This window comes from Sphaerodactylus townsendi, linkage group LG04 (genome assembly GCF_021028975.2).
Source record: "Sphaerodactylus townsendi isolate TG3544 linkage group LG04, MPM_Stown_v2.3, whole genome shotgun sequence".
Lineage (NCBI taxonomy): Eukaryota > Metazoa > Chordata > Lepidosauria > Squamata > Sphaerodactylidae > Sphaerodactylus > Sphaerodactylus townsendi.
The window spans coordinates 138,202,039-138,222,661 of record NC_059428.1 but is presented as its reverse complement, the minus strand read 5'-3'; the positions used below and the strand labels follow the sequence as shown (position 1 = coordinate 138,222,661).

The window sequence follows — 20,623 nt, the reverse complement described above, 5'->3', positions numbered from 1 at the left end:
TGATCCTGTAAGTCCCCTGTTTGCCCGTGAAGTCTGCCATCAGCTCCAGAATCAGGGTCAGGCTCTCTAGGAGTCTCCACTTCCCCAGGTCTTGAAATCTCTGTGAAGGACCCGTTAGTATTTTTATGGAATTTTTCCTGCATGCGTTGACTGGACAACGCTGAGCACGTCTTCCTGAACCTCTTCCTCCTCAAAAGAATTGTCTCTTAATGGAGTGCGTGTGCCATTCATGGTTATAGCCAAGATGGGCTGACAGCTCCAGTTCCCAATTTGAAATTGAGAAAGGATCTTTGCAATCCTGTTGTGAGAATTTCAATTTTTATACTGATAAAAGGGAAGTTTTTAAGTATTGCATGCAGGAAAGAAAGAAAAAAACCAGAACAACTTACTTTTTAACTCACTAGTCATGTGACCTTATTAGACACTGTTCCCCCATGGCCATCCTCCTCCTCCTCCTTTTTCCTCCTCCTCTGCAATACATTAGCTTTGCAAGAGGAAATCAAACTTGTCACCTTCTTTCCAATCACAAACAGGCAAGTGGACTGTTTGGAATGAGATATTTGGCTCTGAGTTGCATAAGCCATTTTTTTCCATATGGCACTTTGATTGCCTCTCCCTTCTGGGCAAGACACTCAGTTTGATATCACAACTGTGGTTATTGCTACCTGTAATCCAGTGATCCAGAATCAGACAGTGTTGATGTAGCTGTCTATGGTGCTGAAGCTTTCTCCTCCTGAAGAAATCTGAGGAAGTGGCCTCTCTGTGGAGGGTGCCTTGTGGTTAAAGTTGTTCTGCCCCTTTTAGCACCATGTTGGGCTAGATGGCTTTGTGGTTTCTGATTCTGTTTCTGAAACAATGGCATTTTCAAATACACAAATCGTGACATCTGCCATCAGAACTTAAGTTGGATACCTCTGATGCCATTGTTTCCAATTTTCAGCACGATTTCAATTCCTTAAAATATAAATTCCATCTCAAATTATGAACGTCTTTACCAAAAAGAAACCACGCTATGTATGTTAGTTAAAAAGAAGGCATTCCCTGTCATAGCTGACGGGGGAAAGATGTAAAGCACAATAGTCACACACAAGTACTGACCTTTCTGCGAGATTCTGTGTGGATAAGGAGGAAGGAAGAAGCACAGATGCAGGTGATTTCAGCATTCAGCGTGATTCCCAGCACATTTAGTAAATACATTTTTTTATTATTAAATTTAGGCACAATTAACTCAGAGGTGGCTGTAACAATTTACATACCATTAGCTCACATTTATTCCTTAGCAGCAGTGCTCCGTGGAGGACAGAGCGGGATAAATTGGTTGTGATTTCTGGTAGTTTGATGAGATTGGCAGGCTGCAGCATGCTTCTGGCCTTTTGTCCATTGAGTGAAAAAGAGGTCATTACTTGATAAAATGAAGAGCATCACTGTGCACAATGGACCCCTTGGAGCAATCCAGGCTGGTCAGCAGCCTAAATCCACATTTTAGAGCCATCATGATCGCTTCAAACTTCAGCGTTTCCAGGGTGCAAACAAACGTGTTATCTTCCTTCAAAACGAGCCGCGTTCCGTTTTCCGACTTGATGAAGTATTTAAACTGTATAATGTTGGATGAGACGGAGAACTCTTCCGGAAAGCCATCCAGCCTGCTTTTGGACACTAAAATGATGCGAGATTTTATCTTTGCGATGAAGTCAGGAGCACTGCAAAAAATCCGGAGGCCCTGGGAGCGGTCGTGGCTGTCTGTGATTTCCAGAAAGGTGGTTTCTCTGGGCGCCAGCTGCTCTTTCTCCCACCGGGACTTCACAGCATCGGCTAATGTTTTAAGCTGGAAGAATTCTGCCTCCTGTGCCAGAAGTTGGTTCTCTTGAAATCCCTCCGGCAGAAGCAGTTCTCCATTCCGGAGGAAGTTCAGAACATGCCTGAATAGCAGCCCATCCCTGTCTATGAAATAATGGCCGTCTGCATCAGCTGGGCACAGGATTTTTCCGTTGACAACTCTTTCCAACAGAGAGTCTGGATACTTGGCTAGTGTTTGCTTTTGTGTGACATACAGGTAGCCGCCGATGTTGAGAGTCACTAGAGACATTTTACAGTTCTTGCCTTGATCAATGCCTTCCGAATCGCTGCTTTTCTTGTCACATTCCATTTCACGCCCGTTTGTTTTGTTCTCTGTTGGCGAGACGGTTTTCTTGCCTTGCTCGTGTTTGGCTTTGTATGGAGATTTCTTCTTTAAAAGCACCTTCATGCAGCTCTAATAGGGAGAAGGGTTGTGCTTTAAGCCTCGCATGAGCCCCTTATCCTTGGCTCAGTTTTGCAGTAGGTGGTGTAAAAGCCGAGTATGCAGCAGCAGTGGCGACGGCGACAGCGGCAGCAGCAGCAGCAGCAGTGTGATCTTGGGAGCTTGCCTGCCTGCGAGACACAATTTGCATTTAACTGTGTAAGGGAGAGAAGAGGGCCAGATGGATACCAGTTTAGTATTTCTTTGAAAGTCTCAGAAGCTTGAATGATTTTAAGGTGTGCTTTTGTATCACATGCTGAAAAACAGGTAACTATTTGCTTGCTTCTTAACATTTAAACGGAAATAAAGATTTTGAAAATCAGTTTGGAAAATTATCAAGTAATTGATGCAACTTGGCAGTCTAACTTGTGTTTGGCATATATATTTTAAAGAATTGCTTCTTGAAAGCCAAATTGGTTGAGATGCTTGCAGTACAGTCCAAAGCAGAGCTGTGCCCTTCTAAGCCCGTTGCCTTCGGTGGATTTAGAAGGGGGTAAATCTGCTTAGGATTGCACTGGTAACCATTTTCCAAGCCTCTCATCCTGTTGTGTAGGAGTTTGCATCTTGGTCAGGTTTTTTGTTTTGTTTTTTTGCAAACATTTGAGTTTTTTTTTTGTGAAAAATTGTGCTTAAAAGAACCAATTGTGCTTAAAAACACCACTTTCCATCATAGGTGATGTCTGTGCTTTGGTAGCAAAATGAGAAAACTGCAGTCAATTTGTATCTTACAGACAAAAGCCTTGATAGAAGGGATGAGCTATTCCTATTATACTGTCCATTTTTTAAAGTTATATGCAGAAATGTGCCAGGCCTCTGTTCGTTTTGATTCATAAAAATGCTGCTGCTTCTATGTGAAAAACAGCAGGCCTGTAACGAAGCACCAGAGGTCTGTCGTTCAGTAGCACTATAGCACAGCAATTCTTCAGTGATGGAGATGCTATAGGAAAAACTGCCATGTTTCTTTGTGCAGTAGCTGTGTTTCTAAGGCTCAGTCTTTTAAAGTGGATTTTCCCTTTGCAGATGCTTTCAATGAGCTGCAAGATGAGGGGAGGCTGTGCAGATGTCGATGCTTGTTTTCTTAGAGAGCATGCCCTAAGAGCAGAGCCTGCAGCTGGCTTTCCAGAACCAGACCCTTCCATTTTAAACATGTTTGTCACCCAGAATCAGGGAAGAGGTTCTGTTTTTATTTATTCTGGTGCTGCAGTTGCCCTGCCCATGGTTCCTTGCCCACCTTATCTGTGCCAGGAGGATGGCGGAGAGCAGGCATCACTTCTGCTGTTCCTTTTCTACTGGTTCTATAGCAGGGCTAGTATTTCTGCAACGTGAGAGGTGGGTTAGTGGGTCTTTTAAAATTATATCTGCCTAAAAAGAATAATGAATGAAAGAGGAACATCTTCATGGGATATGGAACTGAAAGGCCAGGAACAGACAGAGAACTGACCAGGGCATCAAGAGCCCAACAGCTGCCTTCTTTCCGTTTCCTTGGCTTTTGGATCTCCAAGCAGCATTTGCACGTTTTCCCAGTTTCTCTCTTTCAGATTCTGCTGTATCTCTGCATGCATGAAATAGGTATAATACAGTACTTGTGTGCAGACTTAAAATATGAACCAACCAGTCTCTGAATGCCATTAAAAGCTATTTCACTTGCACACACAAAGACATGCCTAATAGATCGAGCAGGCCCAAGTTCAGGGGCTAACCTAACAGTTCTGTTACAGAGTTAGGAGAGCATTTGGCTGTATCTCCTTTAGTACTGGAGTAAGGCCATAGAGGAGGATTGGTTGACTGCAGTGGGACAGCAGCGCCATCCTCACAGTGTGAATGAATGCCTCCATAGAAACACAAGAGTGGGATCTGGATAGAATCCATCAGAACAGGGATACTTGGCACTGGGGCTGGCTGATATCAACAGGTACGGAGAGTCCTCAGGGTCCTGGACCTGCCACATGGGTCTATAAATTGCTAGCCAGGAGCTCAGGGCAAAATTGGGTAAGTAGAACAAATGACATAGGTAACCCTCATAATAATTTGCATTCTTGCGACGACACATTCTGAGGAGAGGGGAATGTTGCAGATGTCTGGGGTTTTTTGGATGTTGAAATTTAAAGGTCACAAAGTGGAAGACGATTTAGGCTGACCGTCAACTCCTAGCCTTTGCAGGAAGAAAAGGGGGAGAGAAAGTGATGCCTCGTCCCTCCCTAAGCTGCCCCCAAATGGTCTAGGGCAGTGGTGGCGAACCCATGGCACGGGTGCCAGAGGTGGCACTCAGAGCCCTCTCTGTGGGCACATGCAAACAGAGTACCCCCCCCCCCCACACACACACACATCTAGGCTGGCCTGGGCTGCTGGGCTTGATTATTAGCATTAAACCTTAGACCTAGTTTTGGGGAAGCAGTATGGGTAACCCTGTTAAATGCTGTTAAACCCCACTGATTTTCATGCAAAGAACGAAAGCGCGACCCTTTACCTGGGAGTAAGCTCGGTTGCTGGCAATGGGGCTTGCTTCTGAGTAAACCCTCCTAGGGTCGTGATTCACCCGTTGGAAGAGTTGCACGGTTGCTTCAAAGCAAAGCCACCGACTACCACCACGCTTACTCCCGGGTAATGCATGGCTCGAAGCCAACCATTTTTTCTAAACTAAAACCTCACTATTCAGGTTAAGTTGCGATGGTAGGCTTCCAACGATAAAAGAAATGGGCTCTTTGGAGTTGGCACTGGTGGGCACTTTCAGGTCTCGAAAAGGTTCGCCACCACTGGTCCAGGGAAAGGATTGGATGAGCATGTTTCCTTCATGCTGTGGAGAAGATCTGTCTGCCGAGAGTCAGTGGGTGCAATAGAAGAATTCTGGGGAGGGCTTTTTGAAATCCTCACCTTGCTAGTGGTGTAGCTTGGGCCTCTTCTGGGATCTTCTGAGCCACTGATACAGCCCTGGAGAAGCTGCTGTTGCATCCTACTTTGGGGCAGACTGCTCCCCCCTCCCCCAGTTCTATTTCCTTCCAGTTTCTTAACTGAGGTCAGTGAAAGTGTGCCTTCTCTTGAGAGGTTAGGGGGGAGCGAGGTCCCCTACTAGTGAGGGGGTAACAGTTTTAAGGAGAGGGGATAACAATCACAACATATTCATTAAGGAGAGGGGGTAACAGTCATAACATATTTATTATTTAAAACATTTGTTCATTACCTTTCTCACAGAGCTGAAGGGGGCTTGCAACACAGATGGGAAGGGGCAACCTATTAAGTCTACTAAGTTACATTTTAAAATCAAATTAAAAGTAAAATCACAATTCAGGACTGCTAGTGAATTTAACAAAATACAGTCCTGAATAGAACCGTCTTCAATCGACTCCCAAAGGCTGGAAGTGAGGAGGCCAGGCACGCAAGAGGAGACATGAAGCTGCCCGAAATGCACTGTTGACTGCTTAGACTGGCAGCCGCTCTCTAAAGGGCCTGGTGGGGGTGGGGTCTTTCTGATCACTTGCAGCCAGTTCCTTCCAGCTGGCTATTCCAGGGACAAAACTTGTGGACCTTCTGCATACCAAGCAGACGTTCTGCTACTGAACCACAGCACCTCCCCGAGGAAACTGTTCCATAATTGTAGGGCTGTCACTGAAAAGGCCTTCTTCTCTCATGATTCTTAGCTTGCCCACCAAACAGACTTCTTTGATTGGTGGGACACTCAGTAGACCTCTCCCCGTGAACTTAATTCCCATGCAGGAACATATAGGAGAAGGCTGTCCTTCAGGTACTGTGGTCCCAAGCTATGTAGGGCTTTAAAGGTCAAAACCAAACCCTTGAACCAGAGGCATAGCTACAATGGGGACATCTGGGGATAAATGTCCCGGGCGCCCACCATTTGGGGCTCAGAGAAATTTGGGCTCATTTCTAAATTTTTTGGGTATTTTTAGTGTTTTTACTTTTTACGCAGGGGTGCAGGTTTTAGGCTAGCAGCGCCAAAATTTCAGGCTATAGTCAGGTGGCACTCCTGATGATACCAGCCAGGTTTGGGGAAGTTTGGCTCAGGGGGTCCAAAGTTATGGAACATCAAAGGCAGTGCCCCCATCCCCCATTGTTTCTAATGGGAGCTAATAGTAAATGTGGCTACCCTTTTGAGGGTCCATAACTTTGGACCCTCTGAACCATACTTCACTAAACCTGGGTGGTATCATCAGGAGAGTCTCCTGAAGATAGCCTAAAATTGTGGTACTGTTAGCTTAAACATTGCTCCCCTGACAGGCACTCTCATATTATCCCCAGGTTCTCTCTTTAAATCCACCCCCTTTGGTGTGGATTTAAAGGGAGAATCTGGCCTCCCTAGATTAAAAAAACATTGAAGAGGAAATATTGTTGAGAGGCTTTCTCACGAAAGCCAGATTCAACTTGGTACTGTTGACTGGCAGGTTTTTTGCAGGCTGTGTGGCCATGGTCTGGTAGATCTTATTCCTAACATTTAAGCCTGCATCTGTGACTGTAGCATCTTCTAGAGGTATGCACCACTACAGAGAGAGAAGTACCTCATTTATAAGAGAAGTCTGGACACAGTGTATAACAGACTTTAAAAGGAGAATCTGGGCTCTCTAGTTTAAACAACATTAAAAGTGATGCTGTTTCAGGGTGGATTTCCCCCCTTCAAAAAATAGCATCACTTACAATTTTGTTTAAACTAGGCAGCCCTGGGTGTGTTCAGATTTGTGTGTTGGGGCATGTTCTATAATGTGATGGTGACTTTGAGATGACCTGGGGCAAAAAACGTTGTTTGGTTATGATGGGGGAGGGTGGCTGCCCATATGGTGATGGGGTGGGGGTGCAAAACTCAGATTTTTTGTCCTGGGCTCCATTTCCCCTAGCTACGCCTCTGCCTTGGGTTGAAGAATTGATTGGAGGCTAGTGTAATTGCAGTAATTTAGGGGTCACATGCCCTAATAGCTGGGCTTATGGCAGACTCTCTCTGATCAAAACTGTCCCCACCCCCACCCTGAACACCCAGGATCAGTACAAAGAAAGGTAAGAGGTAAAAGAATAAAAGACAGCCACTCCACCCCATTTCCTGCAGATTATCTTGGGGAACATGGGAAGATAAAGGAATTTCAAGATTGGTTTATATCCTGCGTCTTCTGGCACGGTGTGAATGAAATCCACACTCTTTTATTTGATCTCAAGAAATAAAACGGTTTTGCAGACATTTGGAAACTGTCTTCTCCTTAACTGGAAAAGTAGGAATACAAAACAGATGAATGTGCTGTCAGTACATGTCTTGTTTGTTAGAACTGCTGATTTGATTTCTTCTATTATGCAATTAAAACAATAATAAAAAGCAAATGAGAGTTTTGTGGCACTTCAAACGTTGGCAACATTTTATTTTTGATTCAATTTTCCTAAATTTTTATTCTAGTTAGTTCTCTCCTTGCTTGTCGTGAACAGGCCCAGAACCTGTTTGTCCGAAGGGATAATTTTGTGAGTCTGTTACAGCAACTGAAAGTGGGGGGGAAAAATCTTAACTTAGGTGCCTGGACTGATTTTCTGTGGCTGAAGTCTGTTTCAGCACGGCCACTCCTGGCTCTGTGTTTGAGTTCTGCTGCTAATCTATGTCTGTTTCTCTTTAAGAGAAACTGTCTTTGGAAGGAATCGTGGTCCAGCGTGCAGAATGCCGGCCTGCAGCCAGTGAGAACTATATGAAATTGAAAAGGTGAGCATAGATTGCGGTTCTCCAGTAGGCGTAGGTTTCGTGTAAAACTGTGGTGTGGTTGGTGTGCTGAATAAATGTCTGCGCCCGGGCAATAAGTACGGCTTCATGTAACATAACACTGTGCAGTCTTTGTGAAGTGTCACCCTCCCTCTCTCACCGAAGCATGTCCTTCTTGCCACATAGTTGAAAGGGGATGGATTAGGTGAGATGAGAGTCCTCAGCTTGCTCACCTCCTTGGTCCAAATGGGTCAGAAACCCTCAGTAAGACCCTGCCTGAGTGTTCTTCACTTGTGTGACTCCTTGCTACCTTTTCAACCTGCTCTTCCCCTAGTCTTCCCAAACTGGCTTCCTTGGGGTGGGCTGTGGATCCTCACCCACCCTCACGATTACCAGGCTACAATGTTTCACCCACTGAACTCTGTGCCTGTTCTCCCCAGCACCTGGGTGACTTGGTGCTGTACCATACACATGTACGTGCCCAGCGGTGTCTCATCATGGCCTTTGTGGAGGGTGGAGTAGATGTGCTGCCCTGCGTGCTCTCTGTTCAGGACAGGGGTGTGTGGGTGGGAGACATAAGTCATGGCAAGGGTTTCCAACTTTGTTTGTGCCCGTGGGTTTGGGATTCTGACACTAGGTGGTGGTGGGCTGCCGCAGGAGACTAAGCAGACCCCAGAATCTCAGGGAGTGAAGGTCACGCATAACTCTCATAGTAGCTCCTGAGCACTACAGGGAGGAGCTCCGTTTAGCAGGACGCCTTTCAACCTGGAAATAGCATTTAAATGTATTTTCCGATGTACACATCATATTCATGTGCTGTTCTGGCATCTGGCATCTGGCATCAGTGATGTTAAAAATCTGTAAAGCCAATTGGATCTGCAGAAACCTTGGTGGCAAATGTGCCACCTGGCTCCTTCCACTTTCTAAATAAATGTGGCAGGCACCAGGAAAGGTATCAGCCCCATGGTGGGGATCTCTGAGTTACAGTCATAGAAGCCTGCTGCAAAATTCCCCAGGATGCCAGCTTGGGCCATAAGAATTGGAACTGCAGCACATGCTGGGGTTTGTGGCAACCCAGGTTGTCTGCTCTTAACTGGCACGTGGCTTTCAAGAGTCGAGGCCTGACACCTGAGGGCAGGGAGACGAGGTATTACTTTCTTTCTGGCTCATGAAAGGTTGGGTGGCTGGCATAGATTAGATTGTAGGAGGGCTGTAAGAGACTCCCTAAGGAGGAATCTCTAGGCCAGAAGATCCTTAAGGCTGCCATTGCTTGGTAGCTCCAGGAAAGCTGGGAAGACCCTTCCACTGGTAATTTCTGCTACTTCTGTTTGGACAGCAGCTTTGTGGGACATTGCCCAGACAGACATCAGTAGAACCACCTTAAAACAAGCTAAGGTTTTAAACGAAATGTTGCATCAAGAAACTTGAATGTTAGTGAACGTGTGACTAAGAGGACCGAACCGTCAGACCCGTGAGACTCCAGCTCCTGTGCATGTGCCAAAGTGTGAAGCCAAAGGGAAAAGATCCCACAGGGTGAGAAGTCAGTTGTAGTAAAACAGACCAGTGCAGGTAGCAAGCGTAAGAACCACAATGATGCACAGATTTATACAGCAAAGCACACCAAGTGGGAAGTAGCAGTCATGGACTTGAGAGGAAAATATAAATGACAAATTTTACAATTTGACTTAATGCTTTAGATTCTTCACTGAAACACTATAAAGATAAGATGATCAAAAGGAAGATAGATGAATGAATCAGTGTTTCTTTAGATGTTCAGGGTTCATAATTCTTATCAGTTCTTTCTTGTCAGCATGGCCAATTGGGCCATGCTGGTAGGGGCTGATGGGAATTGTAGTTCCTGAACATCTGGAGAGCCGTAGGTTCGCTGACCCTGGTCTAGAATTGCAAGCTTCAGAAACAGAATACCCCACGTTCGTCAGCATGGCCAATTGGCCATGCTGGCAGGGCTGATGGGAATTCAGTTCCTGAACATCCGAGAGCCTGGCGGTTCCCTACCCTGTATTCAGAATTTCAATGCCACAGAGAAACAAAATACATATGATGAAGAAGCATGTAGACATTATCACTTACCTTTTTGGGTGGTTTGTTCCCACATCAGTGCCAAATGTTAGACCTGTCAGGGTTGCAAACCTACGAAACTACGACTCCCATGATCCAACAGTCCCTGCTGAGACTCCCTGGTGGGAAAACGGACCAATGGACAAACATTTCCCTTGTTCAAACGGACTATATATGTTGGAATGGAGGGCACGAACCCTCAGTTCCAGCACCCTGTAGCGAGGGCGACCCCGGTCCAGGACGAACGTCCTGTGCGTCCAGATTCATTCCCCAGCCTCTCCAGTTGAAATACTCAGGTAATAAGCAATGTGGAAGACTTTGGCCTGGGACCCTGGACAGCTGTTACCAGTCAAAGTAGATGGGGCTTTTATTTATTTAAATGTCTTTAAGTACTAATCTTAATGGACCAATTGTCTGACTTAGCACAAGGCATCTTTCTGAGTATCCTGAAGGCCAAGTGCTCCCCACAGAGGCCAGTTACTTTTCATTAGTCTGCTGTAAGAAGAAATTAGCAGCACTGAAGCCGAGAAATTATGCCTTTGTCAGAGAGAGAGAGAAAGAAAGAGAGAGAGAGAGAAAGAGAGAGAGAGAGAGATGAAACCTTGAAAGTCTAGCTTCTATTTGAAAAAGGTAATGAGAGAAGATTCCTAAGAGCATTCAGTTTGGAGATGTAGTTTAAAGAATAAAAGGAGCAATTTTATGCTGCATTAACAGAAGCAGAGTGTCCAACTGTCCAGACATAATTCCACATCCCTCTCCTCTGGAATACTGTGACAGAAAATCTGGGCCCTACCCTTGAAGAAGGTTGTAGAAAAATTGGAAATGAATTCAGTAGAGGGCAAGAAGGATGGTTGGGAGTCTATCAAGGAAGGGCTGAAGGAGCTTGAATAGGTTTAACTTGGTTTAACTTGGAGAAGAAAAGACTTCAGGGCAGTCACATGGAAGAGGGGCAAAAATTTGCATTTTTTCTTCCAAAGGGTGAGATCATGTGTTATTTCAGGAGGGTCAGTTTCCATTGAATGTCAAAAGAGAACAGCCATGTGTTGGGTCTGGCCTAGTTTTTGATTTCCTGCCTGGAGCCAAGAGACAGCCAGTATGGTACAGTAGTTAAACTGTTGGAATAAGATCTGGGAAATGCAGGTTCAAGTCCCCACATTGCTATGGAAGCTTGCTTAGGCCAGTCACATACTCTCTGCCTCACCATGAGAAGTATTTGGATGGGTGACCTTCAGAGAATACCAGGGGTGTGATGCAGAGTCTGGCAGCAGCAAACAGCCTCTGTATTCCCCTTGCCTTGAAACCCCTGCCATAAGTCAGCTGTGAGCAAACCCCCCCAAAAAAACAGGAAAAGAGGGCTGGTCTGGATGGTCGATTGGGCCCTTTTGATGAAAATGAAAATCTTCAAACATTTAAATGATGGCAGATAACCCACACATCATTCAATTTGCTTTCTTGGCTGCCATCTAGTTGGAATTACTTTGCTTCCCATGCATGGTTCACAGCAGCATTCTGCTCAGCAGACAGGCCTCTTCCCGAGGGACTTTGGCAAACCCCTGCAGCAGCTGCAGCACTGCCAGGGCTCCGTTGGTAACCCTTTGCTTCCCCTGATATCACTTGTTTGCTGGCACACCATCGTCAGACTTGAGAGGTTTCTTGGCGCTTCAGTCATTCTATTTCTCAGAGTAAATCTGCCTCCACACGAGATGTTTAGTCTACGGTGTCCATCATCCATTCAGTTTTGATGAAGGATCCAAACAATGGGGACCCAAAGCAGCTTACACGATAGTTCTCTGTGCCTCCATTTTATTCCCCCAACAACCAGCATTGGGCTGAGTGTGTGCGACTGGTCCAGAGTCATCCAGTGAACTTCCATAGAGTAGGGGACTTAGACCTGGGTGTCTCGGGTCTCAAGTCTAGTACTGTGACAATTAAAGTTTCCCATACAGAATGGCCTTACCAGTTTTCCTATGAAGGAAAGAATCTAAACTATCTTATTTATTTAAAATGTTTTTAAACCTGCCTTTTCCCAAACATAATTGGGATCTGCCCTGAGTAGCAAGATAACAATAAAACAATAAAGTAATATATTTATTTAATCTCAGGGTTGTACCGGAGGCCAGGTCATCTAGTTCAACCACCTGCCAATAGAGGAGCTACAAAAATAATACCTCCAACAAGTAGGCACCCAATAAGTACTTAAAAACCTGCAGTTATGAAGAGACCACCACCTCAGGAGAGAAACTGCTCCAATGGCAAATATTCATTCATTCATTCATTCATTCATTCATTCATTCATTCATTCATTCATTCATTCATTCATTCATTCATTCATTCATATTTCAAATTTGCTATACTGCCCACCTCGAAGGGTCAGATAAAGTCAGATAAAAACAACATAAAACCTTAAAACAGTTACATTAAAGTTAAAACAGTTCATAGATGGTGAAAACAGTCTGATTCCTAAAAGTGGTCAAAAGAAAGAAAACCTATAATCCACCCTCACCACAGGGAATGGCAATCAGTTCAGCAGCTGTCTCGCCCAAAGACCCGGCAGAACAACTCTGTTTTACAGGCCCTGCAGAACTGCTCGAGATCCCACAGGACTAAAGGCCCTGGCCCGGGTGGAGGCTAACCACATCATAGAGCCGTGGTGGCGAACCTTTGGCACTCTAGATGTTATGGACTACAATTCCCATCAGCCCCTGCCAGCATGGCCAAAGGTTCTGGCCAAAGGTTCGCCACCACAGTCATAGAGGAGCCAGGGACCACCAGTAAGTTGGCCTCTGCTGAACGGAGAGGCTGATTTGGGACTTCAGGGTCCTTGAGGTATGAGCCCCCCCTTCAGGAAGTTCTTTCTCAAATTTTGAGGACACCACCTTTGCTGTAGTTTGTCTCCATCCAGTCTTCCAACGCATTTGAAAACCTATCTGCCCCATCCTCCACATGTCATCCCTTTAAATTAAATCATCGTAACTAAAAACAATTAAAGCCAGAATAATCCGTATACCATATGACCACGCCCTTCACCTCAAAATTATCCTTCTAAACAGCTCTTTTTGTGGTCTCTATGGAGAGTCAAGGGCAGGGGCTTTCCTTACCTCCTCTGAGAGGCTGTTTCAGAGCAGGGGTGGGCAACCAAAAGAGGAAAAAATTGCATTTGGGTGGCAGCTGCATCAGTCCCTCTCGAGGGAGGAGGCTGGAAGAAGTTGTTGATGGGTAGAATCAAGTTGCCACACAGTAAGTGAAGGGAGAGGGCAGCCCTTCAAGAGTGTGGGCAGGACTTTGAAAGGTGCCTTGAATTGGAGCCAGAAATATAAAGGCAACTGATGGAAATACGGGACTGATCAAAACGGGACTGGCTCTTTCCTGAATGTTAGGCCCAGAAAAAGAATGGCTGTCACATTTTGTACCATCTTGAAGGGCAGCACCACAGGGCATCCATAATCCACATGCTGGTCTGCATAAAACAGTTGATGAAGCTGGGTTAGGTAGAGACTACACACTGATCTTCATTTTGCAATCAGAGCCACTCTTCATTTGTTTTTGTTTTTAATGATTGAGCAATTATATGACAGACAGCAATGAACTAAAAAGTGTTAATGGACAATGTATTGTCAAAGGCTTTCATGGCCGGAATCACTAGAGTGCTTTGGGTTTTCTTGAAAATGCCAGCCAGAGATGCAGACGAAATGGCAGGAGGAAATGCTACTGGAACACAGCCAGAAAACCTAGAAAACCCACAATGCTCTTGTTAATGGACAATTTATTTGACTGCAGAGTGAAAAACAGTACTTAACTCTTCCACTAAGCAAGATCCATTCACGAATCCCTTAGAAAATGGCAGGACAAGCGGAAGACGTGAACAGAAACAAACAGATGATCAGCTCCGGGCACAGGAACAGGCCCTGCTGGATTGTTACAAGAAATAAGTGCCATATCGAGTGCTGAATGTCACTCCCTTTATGATTATGCTTTCAGTCTGTAGTGAGTGAACTGACAGAGCATCACAAAAGTGTCCTACCGTAGCAGATCCTAAATGTCCTTCTCATTTGAATGTCAAACTCATTATTTGGTCACAGAAAAGGTAATGGGGGTGGGGGTTAATAGCTGTTCTCTTCATAAAAGACAGGAAAAATATTTTAAAAGATCTGAATGAAGGATAGAGTGGAGGTGGAAATGGAGCACTTGCATTCCATATAGCTCACCATGCCACCATAATCGGTGTGGCACAACTCTCCCTTACCTTGTTTTGTTTATGCTTTTTCCATGAGCTGCGCCATGGGTCACTCATGCAACAGACCAGTTTGTGTTGTTGTTTTTTACCTCAGTCAGGAAATGGTGGTGGGGGAGGAAAGTGCCCTCAAGTTGCAGCTGACTTACAGGGACCCCAGAGCGATTTCAAGGCAAGAGAGCTTTGGGTGTGGCTTGCCATTGGCTGCTTCTGCGTGGAGATCTTGGACTTCCTTCGTGGTGTGCCATCCAAGTACCAACCAGGGCTGACTCAGTGTAGCTTCCAAGCTCTGACAAGATTGTGCTGATCTGGGCCATCTTGTCAAGTCTGCAGTGAAATATATCTGGAGAAATCTACAAAACTGTTTCTCTTTTTAAAAAAAATTGTACTAGGTCAGCTATTTGTCCCTATTTTGCTGGGCCGTCACAGCTGCTCCCCCAGCCAAGGTGATCTGTGCTGCCCAGAATACAACAAATACTGTCAGCTTTGGCTTTTTAAAAAGTGAAGAGGGAAAAGAAGAGTTATTTGCCATTTAAAGGCCTGCACTGAAAGAAGTCCAGAAACTAGACCTGCTGAATTTGGCCATTCTTTTGGAATTGCATTATATTTTTACAAAGGGGCTCTCGCCCCTTTCTGGTCCTCAAAATATATAGTGTTTATTTTATGAAAGTTCAGCAATTCGCTTTAGTTATAAATGCACAAATAGGAGTGGGGTAGCCAAGTAGAGTTTGGCAAATACAATATGAAAGTCAAGGAAGACCCTGAATATTCTTTCTCTGTGTACCCCTTCTTCATATAATTGCTGGGATTTCATATGCTTCCGATAAGTACTGTTAAGGTGCGTTAATGACCAATTTTGAGTGGGAGTCATTTGCAACTGTAAGAAGAGATAGACATCTGCTAGCAAGAATGGAAGTTTCTATATTCTGTCCCACTGCCTTTGGGACAGCACTAGATAAGCACCAGGACCCAAGCAGAGCACTCTAGAACAAGGATGGTTCAGGAAATGCCAGATCAATTCACAAATCTCCTAAGAGCTTTCAGTACTGCATTACTTAATAGGAAGCCCAGAATATCATGATGTGACTTTTTATACCCCTCTGTTGTTTCCAAGGGGAGGGATGTTGCTGCCTGAATAGAGTCAATCTCCTGTGTCTTTGATCCAGATTTTTTTTTCAAAACTTGGCTATGTTGTTATTAAATTATATGCACAGAATATTGGATTATAAGTTCATCTGACAAATGGCTGAAGCATAAACAGGAAATTCAATGATTTGATTTGTTCGGAAGGGATGTGTGTGTGTTTGCAGCTGTGGGCTCTTTAAAGGAATGAAAAGACTCCGTTAATCACTTTTAATGTAGCTGAGCTAATACATAATCTTGCTGGAAACCCCCTATCTCAAGCACACATGATTATCTTCACACCTCCACCCACCAATAGTGCTAATCCCTGTCCACTTCTCACACAACAAGGTGTGGGCTACCAAGGGCAATGAGTTGGAGATGCAATGAGTAGGAGAGGTGAGAAGATGTTCGCAAGTATGCTAGGCTCTTAAGGTTGGTGGGTGCTGGATGTTCCTTGGCAATTGTTTGTGAGGGCCAACTTCATATAGCTGGGGACTCAATGATCTGGTGTCAGCCATGTGGATTTTTCCAACACACTCCATTATTGACCTCTGCAGCTGTTCCTCTTATCCCTCACCCAGACGACCATCTCTCCTCCAGCCAGCCACAGTGCTGGTAAACGTTCCATTTGTATTGTCTGCTGCTTTCTTTCCTTCTCCCCCTGGGGGGCAGGGGGACGTCACCTCATCTGAGCTCCAAGTTCTTGGGGAGAGCCATTCTCCTGGAGGCGGAAGGTATCTTGGATGGGCGATTCGTCACCCCTTCATCAGGGAGGCAGGAACAAGTTTTCTGCTACTTCCTGTTAGAGGTGTGTTGGCCATTTTCCAACAGTATTTTTTCTGCCTTACAGGGAGAGCACGATCCTTACAGGCTCCTGACCTCTTGCCCATCTATTCCTTTTGGTTTTCTGCTCTTTTCATCCTTACTTGTGCCCCTCTCTATTACTAAGCTATCTCTCTTCCTTGGGGGGGGGGGGGGGGACTTTTTCCAAAGTGAGTTTTCTTCCCTGGAAGATCTCCTGCCTTTTTTGTCAGCTCCCAAGATGGCCACCAGATCCTTTTCCCCCACCAAGGAGAAGTTCGGGAGAGAACCCGGGCTGCAGCCTCAAGAGCAAACAACTACTCAGAGACCATCAGGTTCCCTCCAAGCAGGGCGATGCGGCAAAGAAGACCCACTCGGGAAGCCATTGGGCTCTCTTCGAGCAGGGCACACTTTGGAGACTGGGAACCCAGCCCAGCACTTCCCAGTCTCAAAAAGATGAGCAGGGATGCAAGAAACACACGTGCCAGCCAGCAGCGTCCCAGGACCACTCCAGAGCTCATCAATTGCCTGGGAAATGCGATGCTGCCATCTCAGAGGAGCCGGAGACTTCTCAAGCCTCTACAAGCAGACAAGACCATTCCAGGCTGGGGCAGGAGGGGAACAGCGGGGGTAGACCTGTCTTCCAAGGCGGTAGCTCTGGGCCCCTAGATGATAGACTTGCCCTCCAAGATGGTAGACCTCCCCTCCAAGAGAGTAGACCTGTCCTCTGAGCTGGTAACCCTGCCCTTTCAGATGAGAGCCCTGCTAGCTCTGCCTTATCAGACTGTAGACCTGGCTCGCAAGCTGGTAGACCTGGCCTCCAAGGTTCTTCCACAGACAGCTTGATTGCCCGGCAAAGCCTTTTGCCTACTGATTTTGCTTCCTCTCTTAGAAACATGATGAGAGAGGACCTTAACAACCTTCTTTCTAGTTGGGGAGGTCCCTTCCACTATTTCTCAGGCCCCCAGGAGCAGATCTAGATCTCCCCTCAGATCATCTGGCCATTCTTCTGGCCCTAACCCATTAAGCTTTCCTGGGGAAGAATGCATCCGTGAGGGAGAGGACGTGGGATCACTTGAGCTCTTTTCAGATATGGAGGATTCCCCTGCTGAGAACCCTGAACAGCTGGCTAGATTCTTTAGGGCAGAGGAGCTCCCCCTACTGATATGTGAAACTTTCTCAGCCTTGGACCTGCAAGATGCCGATGATGCAGAAGACCCCTTAGCAGCCCCAGCAGCCCCTTCTAAGCTGATCAAAGGGTGCCCAAAGGGCAATAAGGAAAAACTATTTTTTCCTTCCAAGGTTCTTTGCTCACTGCATTAGAACAGCCTCACATCCAGTAAGGGGCTACTGTCAGGATGCCTATGGGGTGGTGGGACCGCTTGCAAAGATCTGAGTCCATGCTGAGAAAGTCACATGAATGGCTTGCCATGACCATGAAGGCCCTCGTCCCCTCTGCAACAGTAGCCAGGGCAATGATAGACTGGCTTAGACGCATTTTGGACATGGTTCCACCAGAGGAGCAGGGACTCAGGGAGGGAATAGAGAGAGTCCTCATGGGGGCCTCCTTCATAACAGACTCTAACGTAGACACCCTCCTCACTTCTTCTCGAGCTATGGCCACCATGGTTGTTGCCCAATGCAATGGGTGGCTTCGGACCTGGCAAGCCGACCCGCACTCCAAAGTTCTGGTTGCAGGCCTCTCCTTTTAAGGCACTATGCTCTTTGGTAAAGAGCTCAACTGGGTGCTTGTGGAAACCAAAGATAAGAAAAAGACTTTACCGAACTGAAAGTTCTTCAGGCCTGAACGTTCATTCCATCAGCCTAGATCAGGGGTAGGGAACCTGCGGCTCTCCAGATGTTCAGGAACTATAATTCCCATCAGCCCCTACCAGCATGGCCAATTGGCTATGCTGACAGAGGCTGATGGGAATTGCAGTTCCTGAACATCTGGAGAGCCGCAGGTTCCCTACCCCTGGCCTAGATCCACCTTCAGAACCCAGAGAACCCTCCCTGGGGCTTCTGGGGATGGCAGATGCACTCCTTGGTCAAATTCTGACTCCTTTCATCCCTCATGGTCTAACTCTGACTCCTTTCACAGGTGCAACAACAACTGCTCAGCTGGCAAACCTGGAAAACCCTTTCCAGCCTTCAGACCAAACAAATAATGACTACCTGTCCACGGCGTCGGTGGGCGTCTCCTTGGCGTCCACCACCAACGGACCAGATCCCATGTCAACGCTTGGATCAGGGAGGCGGTTTCTTTGGGATACTCAATAGAATTTTACAAGATTCCACCTCCACGCTTCTTCCCAACTCCCCTCAATTCTCGATGGGACAAAGCTAAGAGGACAGCAACTGTGATACAACACCTCCTACAGATTGTAGCCATCGAACCGATTCCATCCTCAGAGAGATGCTTGGGAGTATATTCCCACTTTTTTACAGTCCCCAAAAGATCAGGGGACTAGAGGGCCATCCTCAACCTCCAGTTTGTAAACAAATTCTTCAAACTTCGGAAGTTCAGAATGGAAACACTTAGATCCATTGTCCAAGCTTTGAGACCAGGAGATTTTCTCACCTCACTAGATCTGACGAAGGCCTATTCCCACATTCCTATCAAACCATCCCACAGATGGTTTCTTCCCTTTGTAGTCGGGTCGAAATATTTTCAGTTTCGAGCACTCCCATTCAGACTCACAACGGCCCCAAGAGTGTTTTCCAAGGTGCTTCTGGCCCCCATCGTATCACTCAGGAAACAGGATACACATCTACCCCTATTTAGACAACATCCGATCCAAGACTACGGAGCAGGCCATCCTACACTTGACTCTAGTCAGGTTGAGCCTTCAGCGACACTGGTTCTTAATAAACCTGGAAAAGAGCTCCATCATCCAGACCCAGAGGCTGGAGCATCTAGGGGCCATAATAGGCACCCAGAGGTGCACACTCTTCATCCCGAGAGAAAAGATTCTTCACATTCAGAGGACAGTGGTCTCCATACTCAGAACCAAGCACGCCCTGCTTCTCCAACTGGCCACCTTCTCAATCTTTTCATTTCTGTAATCAATATGACTCAGTGGGGATGTTTCCACACCAGGCCCCTGCAACAATTCCTCCAACCTCATCAGTTGCAGATCATGTCCAAGTCAGATCGCGTTCTATCGCTCCCTCATCCCCTGAAGACCTACCTCCAATGGTGGATGTCACGCCAGAATTTTAGCAAGGGCAAAATCTTTCTCTTTCCAGAATGAATACAAATACTTATGGATGTCACCCTCCAGGGCTGGGGGGCGACCCTAGGAAACAACTATGCAAAGGGTACCTGGTTCCCCTGCACAGTCCTGCCTATCAATCAATGTCCTGGAAACCCACGCGATGCTCCTAGCCCTCCAAGCCTTTCAAGATTCCATCCAACAACAACATGTCATCATATGTATGGCCAATACATCAGCAAAGATGTATCTAAACAATTAGGGGAGCTCCAAGTCCACCCGGCTACACAGAGAATCAGTCAACATATTGATGTGGGCGGAGGAGAACCTCTTATCGCTTCAAGCTGAACACATCAGGGGATGCCTGAACATCTCAGCAGACTGGCTGAGCAGACGGTCCATACTAGGAGCGGAATGGAAGCTCAACCCCTCCATTTTCCAACAAATAACCAACAGGTTTGGCAACCTGGAGTTGGACCTCTTCAACTCAGCAGAAAATGTGCACCTCCCAATATTCATGACCAGATACACTCATCCCTCAGTGTTTGCAGTGGACACTGTCATGGCATGCTGGCTCCAGGGACTCCTGTACGCTTTCCCACCGACTCCCATAATCCAAAATCTCCTCCAGAAGATCATCTCAGGAGAAGCATCGGTCATCCTAGTGGCTCCGTTTTGGTCATGCCATCTGTGGTTCTCAACCATCCAGGAACTGATGGTGAGACCCTCATTTCACCTACCGATCATCCCAGATCTTCTGTCTTAAGGGCCCCTGCGACACCAGAAACCAGAATGGTTCAGCTTAACATGTCTGGTTATTGAACAGGAACAGTTGTTGAGCAAAGGTTTTTTGGAAAAGTTTACCACCACCCTCCTGGCATCGTGACAACCTTCCACCATCCAAATCTATCATTCCTCTTGGAAGGTGGTGTAGGAGGAAACATGTCTCACCTGAAGGCCCATCCATTCAATTGGTGCTCAAGTTCCTACAAGATGGTTTTGACTCTGGCCTCCTCAGCAACACCTTGCGACAACAGATCGCAGCCCTCACCACCGTGTGGCCTCACTTCCACGGGATCCCAGCCTCCCATCACCCTGACATCATCAGATTTCTAAAAGGTGTACATCAACTACAGTCTCCCCCAATTCACCATTTCCTGTCCTGGAGGCTGCATTCTCCTCACTCACGCGCCCTCATGCGCTCTCTCTTTGAGCTA

General features: G+C 46.3%; 2 protein-coding genes across 2 annotated transcripts in view; one reads left to right on the top strand and one right to left on the bottom strand.

The window, feature by feature from the left end:
- Positions 1–1,183: 1,183 nt before the first annotated feature.
- KCTD4 (potassium channel tetramerization domain containing 4) lies at positions 1,184–2,399 on the bottom strand. The gene has a single exon (XM_048493633.1). The coding sequence runs from the start codon at positions 2,243–2,245 to the stop codon at positions 1,400–1,402; it is 846 nt and encodes a 281-aa protein (XP_048349590.1). The 5' UTR covers positions 2,246–2,399; the 3' UTR covers positions 1,184–1,399.
- A 42-nt stretch (positions 2,400–2,441) lies between these two features.
- Positions 2,442–20,623, top strand: part of GTF2F2 (general transcription factor IIF subunit 2) — a 35,119-nt gene continuing 16,937 nt past the window's right edge. Inside the window, exons 1-2 of the mRNA XM_048493634.1 lie at positions 2,442–2,545; positions 7,877–7,958. Coding sequence (XP_048349591.1) covers positions 7,945–7,958 — 14 coding nt within the window. The 5' untranslated portion in view covers positions 2,442–2,545; positions 7,877–7,944. The remainder of the gene's footprint in view (positions 2,546–7,876; positions 7,959–20,623) is intronic.

Excerpts from the sequence above, each read along its gene's own strand:
- KCTD4 (XM_048493633.1), bottom strand. The coding sequence starts at position 2,245 with ATGAAGGTGCTTTTAAAGAAGAAATCTCCATACAAAGCCAAACACGAG.